General features: G+C 34.7%; 2 protein-coding genes across 4 annotated transcripts; one reads left to right on the top strand and one right to left on the bottom strand.

Annotated features, from left to right (window-relative positions):
- The first annotated feature begins 2,598 nt into the window (after positions 1-2,598).
- Positions 2,599-10,439, top strand: LOC111992179 (cold-responsive protein kinase 1). Of its 3 annotated transcripts, XM_065768244.1 has the most exons (8): positions 2,599-2,792; positions 3,733-4,352; positions 5,006-5,122; positions 6,070-6,185; positions 6,311-6,521; positions 6,602-6,839; positions 7,862-8,012; positions 10,007-10,439. In XM_065768244.1, exons 3-8 carry the CDS (start codon positions 5,050-5,052, stop codon positions 10,403-10,405), a joined length of 1,188 nt encoding a protein of 395 aa, XP_065624316.1. In that variant the 5' UTR covers positions 2,599-2,792; positions 3,733-4,352; positions 5,006-5,049; the 3' UTR covers positions 10,406-10,439. The 3 variants fall into 3 exon arrangements, with proteins under 3 accessions (XP_065624316.1, XP_065624315.1, XP_023879779.1); XM_065768243.1 differs by lacking the exon at positions 3,733-4,352 and having other exon boundaries at positions 4,974-5,122; XM_024024011.2 differs by lacking the exon at positions 3,733-4,352 and having other exon boundaries at positions 2,600-2,792.
- A 1,924-nt stretch (positions 10,440-12,363) lies between these two features.
- Positions 12,364-14,618, bottom strand: LOC111992190 (ABC transporter G family member 10). The gene has a single exon (XM_024024027.2). The coding sequence runs from the start codon at positions 14,374-14,376 to the stop codon at positions 12,538-12,540; it is 1,839 nt and encodes a 612-aa protein (XP_023879795.1). The 5' UTR covers positions 14,377-14,618; the 3' UTR covers positions 12,364-12,537.
- Between the last annotated feature and the right edge of the window lie 608 nt (positions 14,619-15,226).

Below are 15,226 nucleotides of genomic sequence, written 5' to 3'. Positions count from 1 at the left end.
TCAGTTTGACACATCAAAAGTTTGACACATCAAAATTTTTCATCCAATGGATAACGGTAGAGATTAAATTGATACAATACTGAAAGGTTAGAGACCAAATTGACATAATTAAAAGGTTAGGGACCAAATTGACATTTGGTGTAAAGGATAGGGACCAATTATGTAATTATGTTAGGCTAGACTCTTATTTGTTCCATTTGGTCCCATCTCAAGTCACAAACTAAAACATAATTGGGCAAGCCCAAAAGACTAACCCAATTAGATAATCAATTTTAATTTAATAAGAGTTATTAAATAAAATAACTGCCGAGACAGTTAAATATACATATGATAAAAATAAAAGAAAACAGTTTTTCTCTACAATGAGAAGAAAAGGAACTCTCTTTGAGAATCAACGTATATAAAGACTAATTGAAAGAGACCACTCTTCTCCGGCACCATGTGGAATCGAAATGTTGATTAGAGGTATTCTCAAGTCTTGGTTTTGAATATCACTGCATTAAGGTACGCTTTCTATTCTTTGTTCTAGAATTTAAGGCTACATGTTATCTCTCATGAATGAAGTAAACTCGTGTTTGTTGCTTCCGCTGTATGTTTTGTATGCAATACAAAACTACATTTTCCAACAGCTTTTTGCTCCCCTATCTTCCTGATCTCTTCCAGGCTCTTCCTGGTCTGCATGTCGATGCTGACTATGTTTTTTCTTCTTATGGACTTTTTTGGCCAATTCTTGGTTTTGTTTCATCAACTCAACCACTACGACTGCCATGGACTGCAATTGTTGTTGGATGGAAGTTGGAGAAGAATCATGGGTGGGGTTAGGATGGCTGGAGGCGTCTCCTACTTCTTGGTTTTCAAGATTTGCAGTCATTGATTTAGTTCGAACCATACAGCATTTTGTCTTAAGGAGCTAAGTGACAAACTCCTCCTCCCCACAGACAGTGCCAACTGATGCAGTACGATATCAGTAGGCCGTATGCTCTAAACTCAATAGTGAATCAACTATTTGAAAAGAGAAAAAGAAACTATTGGAGTGCACTGGTGTGGTACCAGCTTAGGACCCTTTCATGGTTAAGTTAGTGTTTCTCTTAAGAACTCAAGAATGGAAAGTGGAAGATTAGTTGTGCATATCTTTGCTTGGTGAGGTCTAGTCCTTTATATAGTGGGTCTATTTGTTAGGTGCCAATACTATCGTGGGAGATGTTTGGACTTACCAGGGAGAGTGGAGCGAATTTCAGGGAATTCACCCCACATCTTAGAATAGTTGATTATGGTGTAACTGACTTCTTGGTTGATGTGAGTGCTCAGAATTTGCGAAGTGTTTATCCTTCGTCTATGAGCTTTTTCCTTAGACGATTTGTTTTCCTTTACACGAGCTTATCTTCTCTCTTAGATCTATCTTCTTCATTCTCTCTTAGACAACTCTTATGGACAATGACTCATTTTTTGGTTACCCATCAAAACCCATTAGGTTTAATAGGGTCAATTGGATGAGCAAGTTCTACACGTATATGATTAATTTTAGTGGAAATGATGGTGATGATGATAACTTGATAGTAGAAAGAGTAGTAACTATGGGGGGAAATTATTGTGTATTCTTAGAGTATTATAAATGCGTACTCCCTCCTCTCACATGAATGGTGTGTCACACTAATTAAATTCATGGTAAGACTCACCATTTATGTCAAAGAGTGAGTACTCATTTATGGTATTCCGGGAGTACCTAATAATTTTCCAATTATGGGTGATATGACAATAATAATATTATATAATTATGATGGGAAAATTTAATGGATTCTTGAGAGCATTTATTAGAATTCATTTTTAGAAACTTTTAATAGGAAAATATTAAAAAAAAAAATTGGCTCCTTTTTATATTTCTAATAAAAGTGGTGTCAAAATTTTTTTTAAATGATTTATTAATAATTTTCCTAAGAGCGGTTAACATGACTCAATTATAATTTGTAAAATGACATTTTCATTCATAAAATTTGAACTAAAAACTTGGATGCTTAAAAATCCAAGTTCAAAATTATAGGAAAACTTTGAATTACCTTACTTTACTAAGAACTCATAAATTTCAACGTTGAAGAAAATTGTAGCTCAAAGTGCCTTTTTGAGATACAACATACGGTAATTTATTGAGAAATGATATGTTTACAATATTTTTATAACAAATCCGAAGTGGTAAGTTATTACTAGTTGTTATTGTTGGGGCACAAAAGTAATCTTAGTGTTAGTTTCAAATTTGAACCAATAATAACTAACTACCTACCTGTGATTTGTTATAAAAATATTGTAAAATTATTATAGACGTAACATCTCTCTTATTTATTTTACACTAGCTTCGTTTTGATGATAAAAGGGGTGAGGAAATTTAAATTGATCGACCTTTTCGTTTCCTAAAAGTCGTCCCGTGTGGAGCCCGTTTGCTCGTAACTGCTGATGTCCAAACTGTATACAAAAAGAAAAAAAGCCAAAAAAACCATGACATCATAAATCGTTGGACTTAAAAAACTTCTGGGTCAAACTCAAACAAACACATAGTATAACTTTAATAATACTATTACTACAATGAATGAGACAGTGATATTATTATTATTGATTCCGGTTTTTATTTGGTTCCTTACAGAATCGTGTGTTATTTTAGTTTTACAACGCCAGAATAGCATTGAACTCTTCTTTGAAAGAAAGAAATAATAATATCACAAACTTATCGTACTCTTGAAAAGTAAAACCAAGCCTTTTCACCAAACCGGGAATTCTCTCTCTTGCTTTTTACAGTTCCTAAGGTAAAGCTTCTTCAATCTTCAATCTTCAATCTTCACATCTTTTCATTTTTAATGAAATGGTGCTATTTTGTCTGTTTGTTTTCTCTAAATGAAGTTAGACTATTATATAAGATCAAATTCTGGGTCTTCTCTTTTTTTTTTTTGTTGTTTTCTTTGCATAAAATCAATAGCTTAAGTCAAAGATTTTATACTTCGGGGTTTTTCTTCATTTTTCTCAACAACCAAACTAAGTAATTAGTTTCTTGATACTATATTACCTTCATTCTTACGTTGTGTTCTGTGCTTCTTTTAATTGTGGCATCTAAATTCTCTATGTCAATTTGCTATTTAACTAATTGTAGTCTTAAGAGGTTGCTCATGCAGCTTGAGAAGCAATTATGGGTGTTTCATAGCTTAGATTACATGTAGTATGCTGGTTTTGGTAAGTGTGAGGAAACGAACAGTTTATGGTTGAAGTAGAGCAAAACCAAGTTCAATTTCTGAGTTTTGGTCACCACCCCCCCTCCCCCCCCTCCCCCCCCCCCCCCCCCCCAAAAAAAAAAGCTCAAATAATGTGATAAAAAATCCCATGGTTGTTTAATATTTACAATTGTTCTTCATCATCATGGTTGTATTTATTATTAATTGGTCTAATTATAGATTAAGCTGTTCTTGTATGCTATAATATGACAACCTTGTCCACCATCTGGATAGGACTCTTTGAAGTCTATAGTTTAAAATTCATAATTTTTTAGTTTAATTTCAATTATTTGATTACATGGACTTTTGATAATTTTTTAAAAAGTTCACATGGAATGGGGTACCTTTGCAATTATACATGTAAGGATTGTAATGTGAACTTGTTCCATAGCTCACACCATGTTTTCCAAAAACTGTATCTCTTTGTGTCTCATGGCTGTGTTGGGAAAGGGAATTCAGTTTATTGATCTCTGTTCTGCAGGATGTTTGAGGGTTTCTTACCTTTTTGCTTAAAGCACTCCCAAATATGCGTTTGGTTGTAGAAGTTACTTTGGGTAGTAATTGGAGAATTTGCATGAGTGGTGGATCTGGGTGGACGACGGTTGTTGGGTCTGATTTTCATGGGTCTGAGTTGGGAAGAAGTGTAAAAAAAAGGATGGAAAAAACGTTTTTTGGTTTGATTTTGTTGTGGGTTTGAGTTGGGAAGAATGAATTTTGGGTTTGATTTTGGCGTGGGTCTGATTTCTGATGATCTGTGGGGTGAGTGATTTTTTGGAGCGGCTGTTTGCGGTGGTGCATAAACTGGGCTTGTAATGTATAATAATCAAAGGCATTAGTGTCAAGCATGTGGTTGAATGAGCTTCCAGACCCAGTTGCTAATATATTTGTAAAATGCATATCCTGTATTAAAACAAAATGTTAGCTTCCAATGTGTTTGAAGTATTTAACTCAAAGACTAGTGGATGGATAAAATAGATTCCAAATTCCTGGAAAGGGTGATTCTTAAGTGGATTTTGGATATAGCTTACTTGTGCTCTGAACATATTCAGTTCCAAAAAATAAACCCTAAGGTTCTCATTGGTTTATATTTGACATCTCCTGGTACATTATCCTCCATGCTGATATATATGTTTTTCTTTTGTAGTAAAGGTTGAGAACAATCATGATGATGAGGCAATAGGTTAAAGGATAATATGTTTAGATAAATATGTGTGCATGTTATATCCCAACATTCTTTAACAAGTAGACTGTAGTTAGGAAGTGGCTATTTGCAATGTCGTGGGCAGCCATTTTATAATTCTTTTTGCTAGATAGATATATACATAAAAGGAATAGCAGGACTATTGATGGTGCTGAATGTCCTGTTCACATTATCAAACAGTCTGTGTTACTTTCTTTGTATGATTTGATGAATGCCTTAGGCAACATCCTTATTGTATCTTTTTAAGATTTCCTAGATTTGTTGAATTTCAGATTGTAATTGGAAATGGTTACACATCCTGTATTATTTAACTTGTCCTTTATTTTTAATAAATTATTTTTATTTATTAAAAAAGTATATGCTGATTAAAGAACCATGCATTTTAGACATTTCATAACTCTAGTCCTTGCTTAGGGCTCTTGTTTATGTAGCAAATGACTTTTGCAATCCCTGTTTTTCCTTCCTTGTAGCAGAAATATTCCTTACCAAGATTTTGGTAGTAAACAGTTACATGATGGCAGGTTTATGTTCAATGGTTTATTTGACATGGCAGGGGTTTGATTGATTGGAGGTATTGATAGACGTAGGCAGTTTGTGATGACTTGTTTCTCTTTCTGCTTTACAAAAAAAAAAGCGTCCTCAGCTAAACAAACATTCGAAGCTGATGAAGGTACGCATTTTAATAATTTTATTCTTTTGTTCCTATAATCAATTTATCAGCTGAGAAAGCCATATATACATGACTAACTTGTGCATATACTTGTTCAACTGGTTTCTATCCAGATATGGTTTGTGCCAATGTTGGTTACTTGGACAAAATTCCTGTTATTATATTTGCTGCTCTCTACCATGATATAGTGTAAGACTTATCTTAAATTCATAAAGTAGATTTTTAAAATCCCAAGGAGTAATATTTTGTGTTCTGGTAGAGGCTCTCTTCTTATAAGTTTCACTTTGATTTCTAAACCTGTTTACAGTCTAAAACAACTCAAAAGCAACCATAGTGACTCACAGTTCAGATGCTCAATAGTCGATAGTTGTTCTCCAATTGTTTGTGTATAGTAGACCTCTTTCTAACATCTTGACAATCTCTGACCTCTCTCCAAGATCATAAAATCAGACAAAATGGAGTTTCATTCTTTTTTGTCAGATGGACTGCTTTGCTTGTTGGAGCTTGACTTTGGCTCTAAAATAGGGTATGGAACAGCAGTTTTGACTTTTACCTCAAATATATTCTAGCTGGGATTATGTACAAAGAGGTTTACATTTGTTTGAATTATTATAAATTTATGCCTTAAGTAGCCCTTAACATATGTTTTTTAAGACAAATATTTTTGTAATTTGTTAGACTCACCTGCCACTCAGCTGGCTTGATAGTTAGTCTTTGATTCCAGTCATGTTGGTTTTTTTTCTAGGATAAATTACGCAAAATCTTCTGAATTTTTAAACTATCTAAATTTCTTATACCATGTCTTTGACTATCTCATGTGTTCTCTGGAGCATGAGCATAAATTCATGCAAAACAGACACGCAATTTGACATCCTACTTATTCTTTGTGTATATATTTGGAAATGCTTTTCTATGCCAAATCTTCTAATTGGTTTATATGGCTATAGGGCTTTCAGACATCAAGAATATTAATCTGTACAGTTACAAGGAATTGCGGGTTGCCACTGAAGATTTTAGTCCAGCAAATAAAATTGGGGAGGGAGGTTTTGGTTCTGTCTATAAGGTGATTGCACATTTTATATGATTATCGATGTTGTTTAAAGGAATATACCTGGTCATACCAATTTACTATGTTATTCATGCTTTTAATGATTGATTTCCTTTTCCAAAATTCTTATAAATGAGTAGGGAACTCTAAAAGATGGCACTGTGGCTGCTCTAAAGGTATTGTCAAGTGACTCAAGGCAAGGGGCGCGGGAATTTTTGACAGAAATAAAGGTGATCTCAGAAGTAGAGCATGATAACCTGGTTAAGTTGTATGGTTGCTGTGTGGAAGGAAACCATAGGATATTGGTATATGGCTATCTCGAGAATAATAGCCTTGCACAAACACTTCTTGGTAATTCACATCTATCTTTCATTGGAATCCATTAAATCTCCAGGTAATTACTAATCTTAGAACCCCTTTCTACTTTTTAGGTAGAGGCCACAGTAGCATCCATTTTAATTGGCAAACACGCCGTAAAATTTGCATTGGTGTTGCCCGGGGCCTTGCATACCTTCATGAAGACATCCGCCCACATATTATTCATAGAGACATCAAAGCAAGCAATATTCTCCTTGATAAAGACTTAATGCCCAAAATTTCAGATTTTGGCCTTGCAAAGTTCATTCCACCTAACCTGACCCATGTTAGTACGCGCGTTGCTGGAACAGCGTAAGTTTGTAAATTCAATTTCTATCGTCTTAAATTGTGTATATAATCTTCAGCATGATATTGTGCCAAGGGAACTATGATTCAAGGCTGCTTGAATTGGGTTGTAGATGTTTAGTGTATAGACATTGTTGGGGTGGTTGTCCTATAATAAGGTCTGGTGTAGACTAAGTTTTTCCATGTGCTGTCATTAGGAGTTGAAAGGCAGGATGTTTTCACATAGTAGATCTAGCATGTCCAGTCAACGGACTGAACTACCGTAACAATCCCAGTCTTATCATTTTTAGGATTTTATGCTTACTATCTCCTTTTTTTTGGGCCTATCATCTAATATATCTTCTTCTGGCCCCAAAAAAAAAAATATATATATATATATATTATTTCTGGCTCGCCCTGTTTAAGACTACCTCCATTTGGCCTCCAAACTGAGGTTTAAAGATTATTTTGGATCTTTTGGCACATGAAGTTATACTGATGGCCTCTTAGGCTTAGATGTGTCAGTTGACTAAGTTTGTTTTCATTTTTTTAATATCAAATAATTTTGTGGTTAACCCAAAGACGAGATAAAAATTGTTTCCAGTGAAATCAATAGAATTACAATTAGGTGGGATAAATTTTATTTTATTTTATTTTATTTTATTTTTTATACTGAAGGCGGAATAATCAGACATGCTACATGAAAAATTAATTTTGTTAACCTAAAGATAATATGAGAGAAAAATTGTTTCAAATGAAATTGATAGAGTCACAATCAAGTGGGATAATGGTTATTTATTAAACCAAAGGCAGGATAACACGACATGTTGCATGAATTTTTATTTTTTTGTAATTGAGCAATGCCAAAACATATCTATATTGTATGAGATAAAAGGTTTTTATTTGTATAGCTGTCACACATGTAATTGCTAACAATATGGAAACTCTTTGTTTTCCTTAGTGGATTTTTTTATTTGTTTTTTCCCAAATTTATCGATTTTCTGTAGATTATGTTCAAACATTCAAGTGCCTTTGTTTGGTTTCTGTAGAGGTTATCTGGCGCCTGAATATGCGATACGAGGTCAAGTGACAAGGAAAGCGGATATTTATAGTTTTGGTGTTCTGCTCTTAGAAATTGTTACTGGGAGGTGTAACACAAACAGGCGGTTACCTGCGGACGAGCAATATCTTCTTGAAAAAGTAAGGACTTTGGGTTTTTCCTCCAATTATTTCCAGTATAATAGAGTCTTAAAGGATAAATTGATAGGCGTGATAAGTGATAAACCGTTAATATATTTTATTTTAAAAAGTAGTCTTTTGCATGCATGCAATGCATACATGCATGACTTCCAAAGCAACACATCTAATAAGAGTGAGGACTGACTGAGAGGACTGAAGACCCACTCGGTCAACTTTATCTGTGGATGTTTTATTGATTTTGTGTTGAGTTTAGGATTATATATTTAGATATATTATCTTCACCAACTAAATCTTCTAAACAGAAGTGCCTAGACATCTTAGATTATATAATACCTCTATGTAGGACTTCTATGCCATCTTGAGGACTGAGAGCCCACTCCATCCACTAACCTGTGGATGTTTTAAGATCATGTGTTGAATTTTACCTAGGTGTAGAAGTCCCAGATGGAGATTGATAAATTACTAATTGTCCTGAAAGTTTAAGCCCTTAATAAGTGAGGCCATCATGTGAGATTTTTAGCTTTTTAAATGGGAGGTAGAGTGGAAATAGAGTTTGAACTCAAGACCTCCTCCTCAGATACCATAATAAATTTCCAATTGTCCCAAAATCTTATGCTGTGAGAAATTGTGAATTTAATCATTTAACCATTATTCTAACAAAGGTATTATATAATCTTTTCATTTAAGGAAGTCCCAAAGGGTTGGAAAGCACTCCACATCCTTTTGTGTCACTATAACAGATTTTCCAAAACTAAATTATGGAAATATTTTTACTTACGAGCTCTCTTCAAGACTTTTGTCCATGATTATCCCAGTTGTCTTTTTGTTCTAGACGACTCAATCAAGCTTCCCTAGAAGCTGCTCTTAGCTGAAAGCATCACTGTTAACTTTAATGTTCATCCCTATATTTACTCTCTTTAGTGTTGTCATTTTAATTTCAGAATAAAATATTTCATCTTTTTTCTGCATATTTATTTTTATTATTTAGTTAAATCCTTGGAACACCAAACATGAACCCATAACATCCATTTTGATGGACTGCAGTTACTTTCTTAAGATTTAGAATTTTCACAATCAGCTAGCTGGAAAGCCACATTCTTCCCATCAATTGCCAAACTTCCTAAGCGTTTTAGAGTTTACTAGCCTTCATCGTTTCTTATGGAACCAAATCATCCTCATTTCAGAATCCATTCTCCCATACTTTGATATGCTATGCCTTATATCAATTTACTTCAAAATTCTTAATTGAAGTTTCTCATTCAAAAGGTAAAAGAAAAATGAGTCGAATCAAACATTAGGAAAGACAACTTACCCGTTCAGCATGGATAGGCCCTTTATGACGAGGCTTCCAAACAAAAAACTTACGAGAGTTGAGATTTCACTTGGAATATAGACCATATGCGTGTTTCATTTACCGTAATGAAAAGGATGAAATATAAAGTTATAAACATGTCAAAACAGCACATCAAGTTCCAGTATATATTGTGTATAAGAACCGATTCACTGGCCTCAAGTGGCCTAGGTCAACTATTTTTTTTGTAGTTCATCATCTGATTTAATGTCTAATTATATCGGTTTCTTGACTTTCTTCTTCTTTCATCCACCATCCAAATGGAGGTGTTGGTTTTTCAATTGATGTCAGTTGAAGTTTTAAACAGAAAATGGGAGATCATCATTATCAAGTGTTGGCACATTCTGTCATGATAAAGAGAATGAATCCAGAACAGCAATTTTGTTCCTAAGTGAGAAAGGGAAACCAAGGGCTTAATTGGTTTCATATCTTCTAAGTCCTATTTTAGAACTCTGTTCTGTAATTCAACAACATTGTCCAAATAAATTGCTTAATGATTTTGTCTCTTTATCTCCAATCAAATTGCATAATGAATAGTCATGGCTGTGAGAAAAATAAAAATACATCCATTCCTCATTTTTGTTATCTGGAAGCAAAGTTAGAATTGTGACAAACTTATTAATGAGATACTACTTTTTTGCAGGCATGGGGGATGTTTGAGAAGGGAGAATTGCTGAGATTGGTGGATGCATTACTGAATGATGATTTCAATGTCGAGGAGGCTTGCAGATTTCTTAAGATTGGTCTTCTTTGCACCCAAGACATGCCAAAACTTCGACCATCTATGTCCACTGTTGTCGGTATGCTACTGGGTGAAATACATGTAAATGACAAGGAGATAACAAAACCAGGCCTGCTTTCTGATCTCATGCATCCAAAAGCTAAAGCTGATAGAGGCCAGAAATATAAGGCTGAAATGAAGAATTCGACTGACATGGCATCTTCAGTCTTAGGAAAGCTGTATAATTCCTCTTCATCATCAGAAAACATTTCCTCAATTGCTACCATGACCTTCAACTCAATATATGACCGAACCAATTAATTAGAGTACACAATTTTATTATTTATTGTTTCAATGTTCTTTTTCTTGATTTGTTTTGAGAAAAAAAAATCAATAAAAATATTCAAAATGAATGAAAGAACTACTAAGAATCTATAGTGCTAACTAAACAACTCAATATTATTTTCTGTGGGACTTTCTATGGTGTAAATATTTTCTTAAATAAATTGTTAGGGTCATATTTTTCATGTATTGGCATATTTTTTAACAAAACACACTTTACTTATAATTAAATAGTTCTCAAGTGATTTTTAGAATATCATGAAGTGTGTTGAATAAACAAGACAAGTAGTATTATTGAAGACATGAAGACTGCATCGAGAAACAAGTGAAAAAAAGCTGAAAAGTGAACCTCAACACTAGTCTCGATACTAGCATCTATCGAGAATAAATGAAGAATCTTGATAATAGTCTTGACTCCTCTCAATCATCGAGCTTCACAAACCCAGAATTCTCAAATTTGTTTTTCGGCCCATGATAACTTAGATTACTAGAGTTTCATTTACTAAACCTCTAGGGGATATAAAAACTTTATTTTAAAGTCATCACAAGACACAGAAACCCAATTAGAGAACTCATACACTATTGGTGAAGCTATTATGTTCTTATGCACTCTAGAGTTTTGTAACCAAGTGCTTTCAGATCTTCAACGTGTATTGAAGTGAAAAACTTTGCATTCAAGAACAAACATTAGTTGTTGGGAGTTAGTTAGGTACTGAGATTCGTGCAAAAAAAGCCTCTACAAAATTAAGTCCAATTGAGGATTGGTATAAAGGTTCAATTGTAGGTTCATACTTTTAGATAGTTATGATCAATGATAAAATTTCTTATACTTGTAACCGCTTAATTCTTGATTAGTGATTTTTGAGAGTGGTGATCTGAAAATCACCTGGCGAGGTTTTTGCTTGTGAGAGGTTTTTCCTATTAGTCAACAAATTATCGTGTCAATTTAATTTCCACTACACTCTAGTTTATTTGGTGATTTGTTTGTGCCTCTATGTTATTGTATGTAATTTGACTTAATTAATCAACTTAAGTAATTAAATTAATTAACAGGGTCAATCTATTTTAACCCAATATAAATGATTGTACTGGTAACCTGAATTGGCAAGGCGTTGCAAGTAGTTCAATAGAATGATATCTTCTGGAAAGCTTTCATGTACTATACTATAGGTGAGTATTATTTCTTTTTTTATTTTTCATTTGAAGAATGGAATTCAAGATTGGTCCCAACCCTTGTCACTTGTTTGTATCTCACGGTTCTTGCTCCTGCTCTGATCACTTTTTACCTGGGTCTGTTAGGATAGGGAATTTTCAATTCCCTTCAAACTACTATGCTCCATTTCTTACATGTTCTCAAATATTAATTCGTCTCTTTAGCCTTATGGAAAATTTTGGTGTGAGCGTTGCTAGCTTTGGTAATCCATTAAATTTATAAACAACATCAACATAAAATTTAAATAAATAAATAAATAAAATTCTATAATCAGATGTTCGGAGTCAGACTCGGATGGTGGCAAGAAATGATGTCACCCTCAGCCCCACAAATCCTTCTTTCTTTAAATAATAGTATTACCCTTAACCCGCACAAACCCCTGCACCTATGGAGTCCAAGTCTCCACTTTTAAAGAGAGTATTATTGGCTCCGAGATCATTGGTAAAAGAATGATATTTAGACATTCGCACGTCAATATTAAAAAAAAAATACTCGACTTCAACTAGAAAATGAACTTTTAGGAACAAAAGCATCCAAATCTAGTTTTGACTACTAAAGTACTTTTTCCTCAACAAAAAAAAGACTACTGAAGTGCTTTGGGAGAATATAAATCCTGTCTCATATATTAGCATTCAAGTACAAGTTATAGGGGTCATAGATATGGAAGTGTTCAGAACAATTATTTTACTTGGATTGAAGCTGATAGTTTGTATTAGAGATGAAGTGATGGGAATCATATAAGTGATTCTCATATACAAATAAAAAACATTATACGTATAAAGATGTACATTATTTTGACCATCCTAATGAAATGAGTAAAAGAATGGGAAACATAAGAGAAAAGAGCTGAAACAAGTTGTAGAGTTATCTTTTTTTTGAAAAGAATTGTAGAGTTTATCTAGCTTCTGATTTTGTAACATCTTAAACACAAAATGAAAAAGCAAAGCGCTCTATACCCAATGATGAAACCCAACATCACAGCTAAATTGCTCCATTTCTGTGACTCTTTCAGATCTCGCTGTCTTAGGAACCCATTTGCATACAAATTGCATTGTCCTTCCACAAATTCTATGCACTTGGTCCTCCCTTGCTCTCCTCCATACTCATTTATCATAAAACACTCAAAAGGGTACTTGAACAAACTCAAGTAATGCATGAAAATCCAGTAACTAGGTATGTTGTCCTTTGATATGAAATACCCAGAAAAGAGAAAGAAAGAGCCCATTAGCCCTGAAATCACTGAGTTACCCATGATGAAGTTTGGCACTAGAGCACTGAAACACGCTACAAAAGAATTGGACATTAATAGAACCATCCAAACCACCATAGAAAAGTAAAGGAATCCATTAATGTCCTTCTTTAAACCAACTAGCCAGTAAACTGGGGTTGTGTAGAGAAGACCAACCATTAAAAGGAAAGGAAGAAAGACAAGGGTGTTTGCTATAATGTAAGAAGATACTCTATAAGCTCCTCTTGAAATCTCATTCATCAAAATTCTTCGCTCTTGCAAGAAAATTGGTAGGCCTTCTGTTGTGGAAGACAGCAAGAAGGTGAGACTGAAGGCGAAAAACCCAATTCGGGTTTGTAAGGCCACTCTCCCTTGTTCTCCGCCTGCATTCATGAAAATGGTCCCCAGTACTAAACCGGCCACCAAAGCTTGTATGACTCTTGTGGCAAAGAGTTGCGTGGTTCTGAATACGTTGTTGCAAAATCTTTGTCCTAATATCAAAACCTCCTCAAGTCGAGAATTCGGGTAGAAGAGAAGGTTTTCTTCTCCATTAATGTTGGGGTAGGCAACATTCCTCATTTTAAGCACTTCATCTTTATGTTCTTCAATATTACTTTGGTCGATCAGAGTTTCTGAAGTTTGAATAACCAAGCTTTCTATGACATCAATAGCGAACTCAAGCACATTGACGTGTGGGGGAATGCCATGACTAGCCAACTTAAGCCTCTCCTCAAGAAGATCCAGCGATCCGTTATGCATGACAAATCCATTTGAAAGCAAAACAATGCGATCAAACAACTCGAGGATTCGAAAACCAGGTTGGTGGATGGTTAAAACAATTGTCTTACCCTGATTTACCGCCATTGCTCTAAGCAATGAGAGCACATGAAGAGCTGAGGCTGAATCCAACCCTGAAGTTGGTTCATCGATCAAAATAACAGCCGGATCATGAACTAAATCAACTCCAATCGAAACTCTACGCCTTTCCCCACCTGAAATGCCTCGATTTGATTTTCCGCCAATCCTGGAACCTGCAACATGATCCAACCCAAGCTCCTTCATTAGCTCTTTGACTCTAATGGCAGCCTCACCTCTCCCACCCCTTAGCCTTAGCAGAGCACTATACATGAGTGTTTCTTGTATTGTTAGTAATGGAAACAAAGCATCATCTTGGGTGACATATCCTGATATTCTCCGAAAAATTTTAGCTTCTATAGGCCAATCATTCACCAATACCTGGCCTGAAACTTTCCTTGGTGATATCTTTCCGGCAAGAATCTCTAGCAGCGTGGTTTTTCCAGCTCCACTAGGACCAGCAATTGCTGTGATCTCTCCAGGCCTAGCTTCACAATTTACACCCTTCAAAATGAACTTATTAGGAGCTCTCTTTGGAGTTTCAAAACCACACACCCAATTTAGTTCATCAAAGAGGCCACATAATTTGTAGGACACATTTTTGGTTTCTATTCTATATGGGATTCTCCGGCCACCGGAAACTGGCAATTCCATTGAGAGAGACAAAGGGCAGTGAGAGAAAGAAAATGTAAAATGTGATATGTTAGATGGGATATGTGAAGAAGAGGAGATGAACTAACACACCAAACTAGTTGTGGTTGTTGCAAACGTACAAATTAAAAAGCACGAGAAGCCAATATAGATATTTGGCATGCTTGCTTTGAGATTAAACAGCTCTTTAGGATGGGCTTGCCTTGATTTTGCAAACTAATGGGACTTTTGGTGGGGTTTGGAAAGTTGGGAGGGTGCTTCAAGAAAACTAAAGAAGGAAGGAAAATGGGGTTACTTGGAATGGAAAGCTTTTCCTGGTGAACCTAATATTGACTGAGCAGGGTTGGTGTTGGTTGCCTCACCATCTTCCCTACTCTTAAAACTCACAGCTCAGCAGTTAATTAGGTTGGAAACCGATAAGATGACATATATGCATAGGAAATTTTTGTGCTCCAAACTCCAAAGCTCAAAATGGCATAGTTGTTTTTATTACTTCTACGGAAAAGTGCTATCAAGGATCATGATAATCTGACATTATAATATTATGGACTCGATAAGTAAGTTGATTTTTTTATTAATATGATAAAGCTTAGAAGAAGATTGTTTGGGTCCATATATATATATATATATATATATTTAAAGAAATCGTATTATAATATTCAAAGTTAAGCAAGTTGACTTTCACCAAAATTTATGTATTTAGTGAGACTTCCAAACTCATGGATTTGAATCTTGTACTAATACATGGTTGCTTTATTGAAACTTGGAAAACTTTCACCTAAAGAAGTTGATCATCTGCCTTGTATTTTCATGTTTCAACCAAACCTTCCTTTAACTGGAGTGCGTCAAAATA

Source organism: Quercus suber, unplaced genomic scaffold, assembly GCF_002906115.3.
Source record: "Quercus suber isolate HL8 unplaced genomic scaffold, Cork oak 2.0 scaffold_912, whole genome shotgun sequence".
NCBI classification, from domain to species: Eukaryota; Viridiplantae; Streptophyta; class Magnoliopsida; order Fagales; family Fagaceae; genus Quercus; species Quercus suber.
This window is presented reverse-complemented; position numbering and strand designations above follow the sequence as displayed.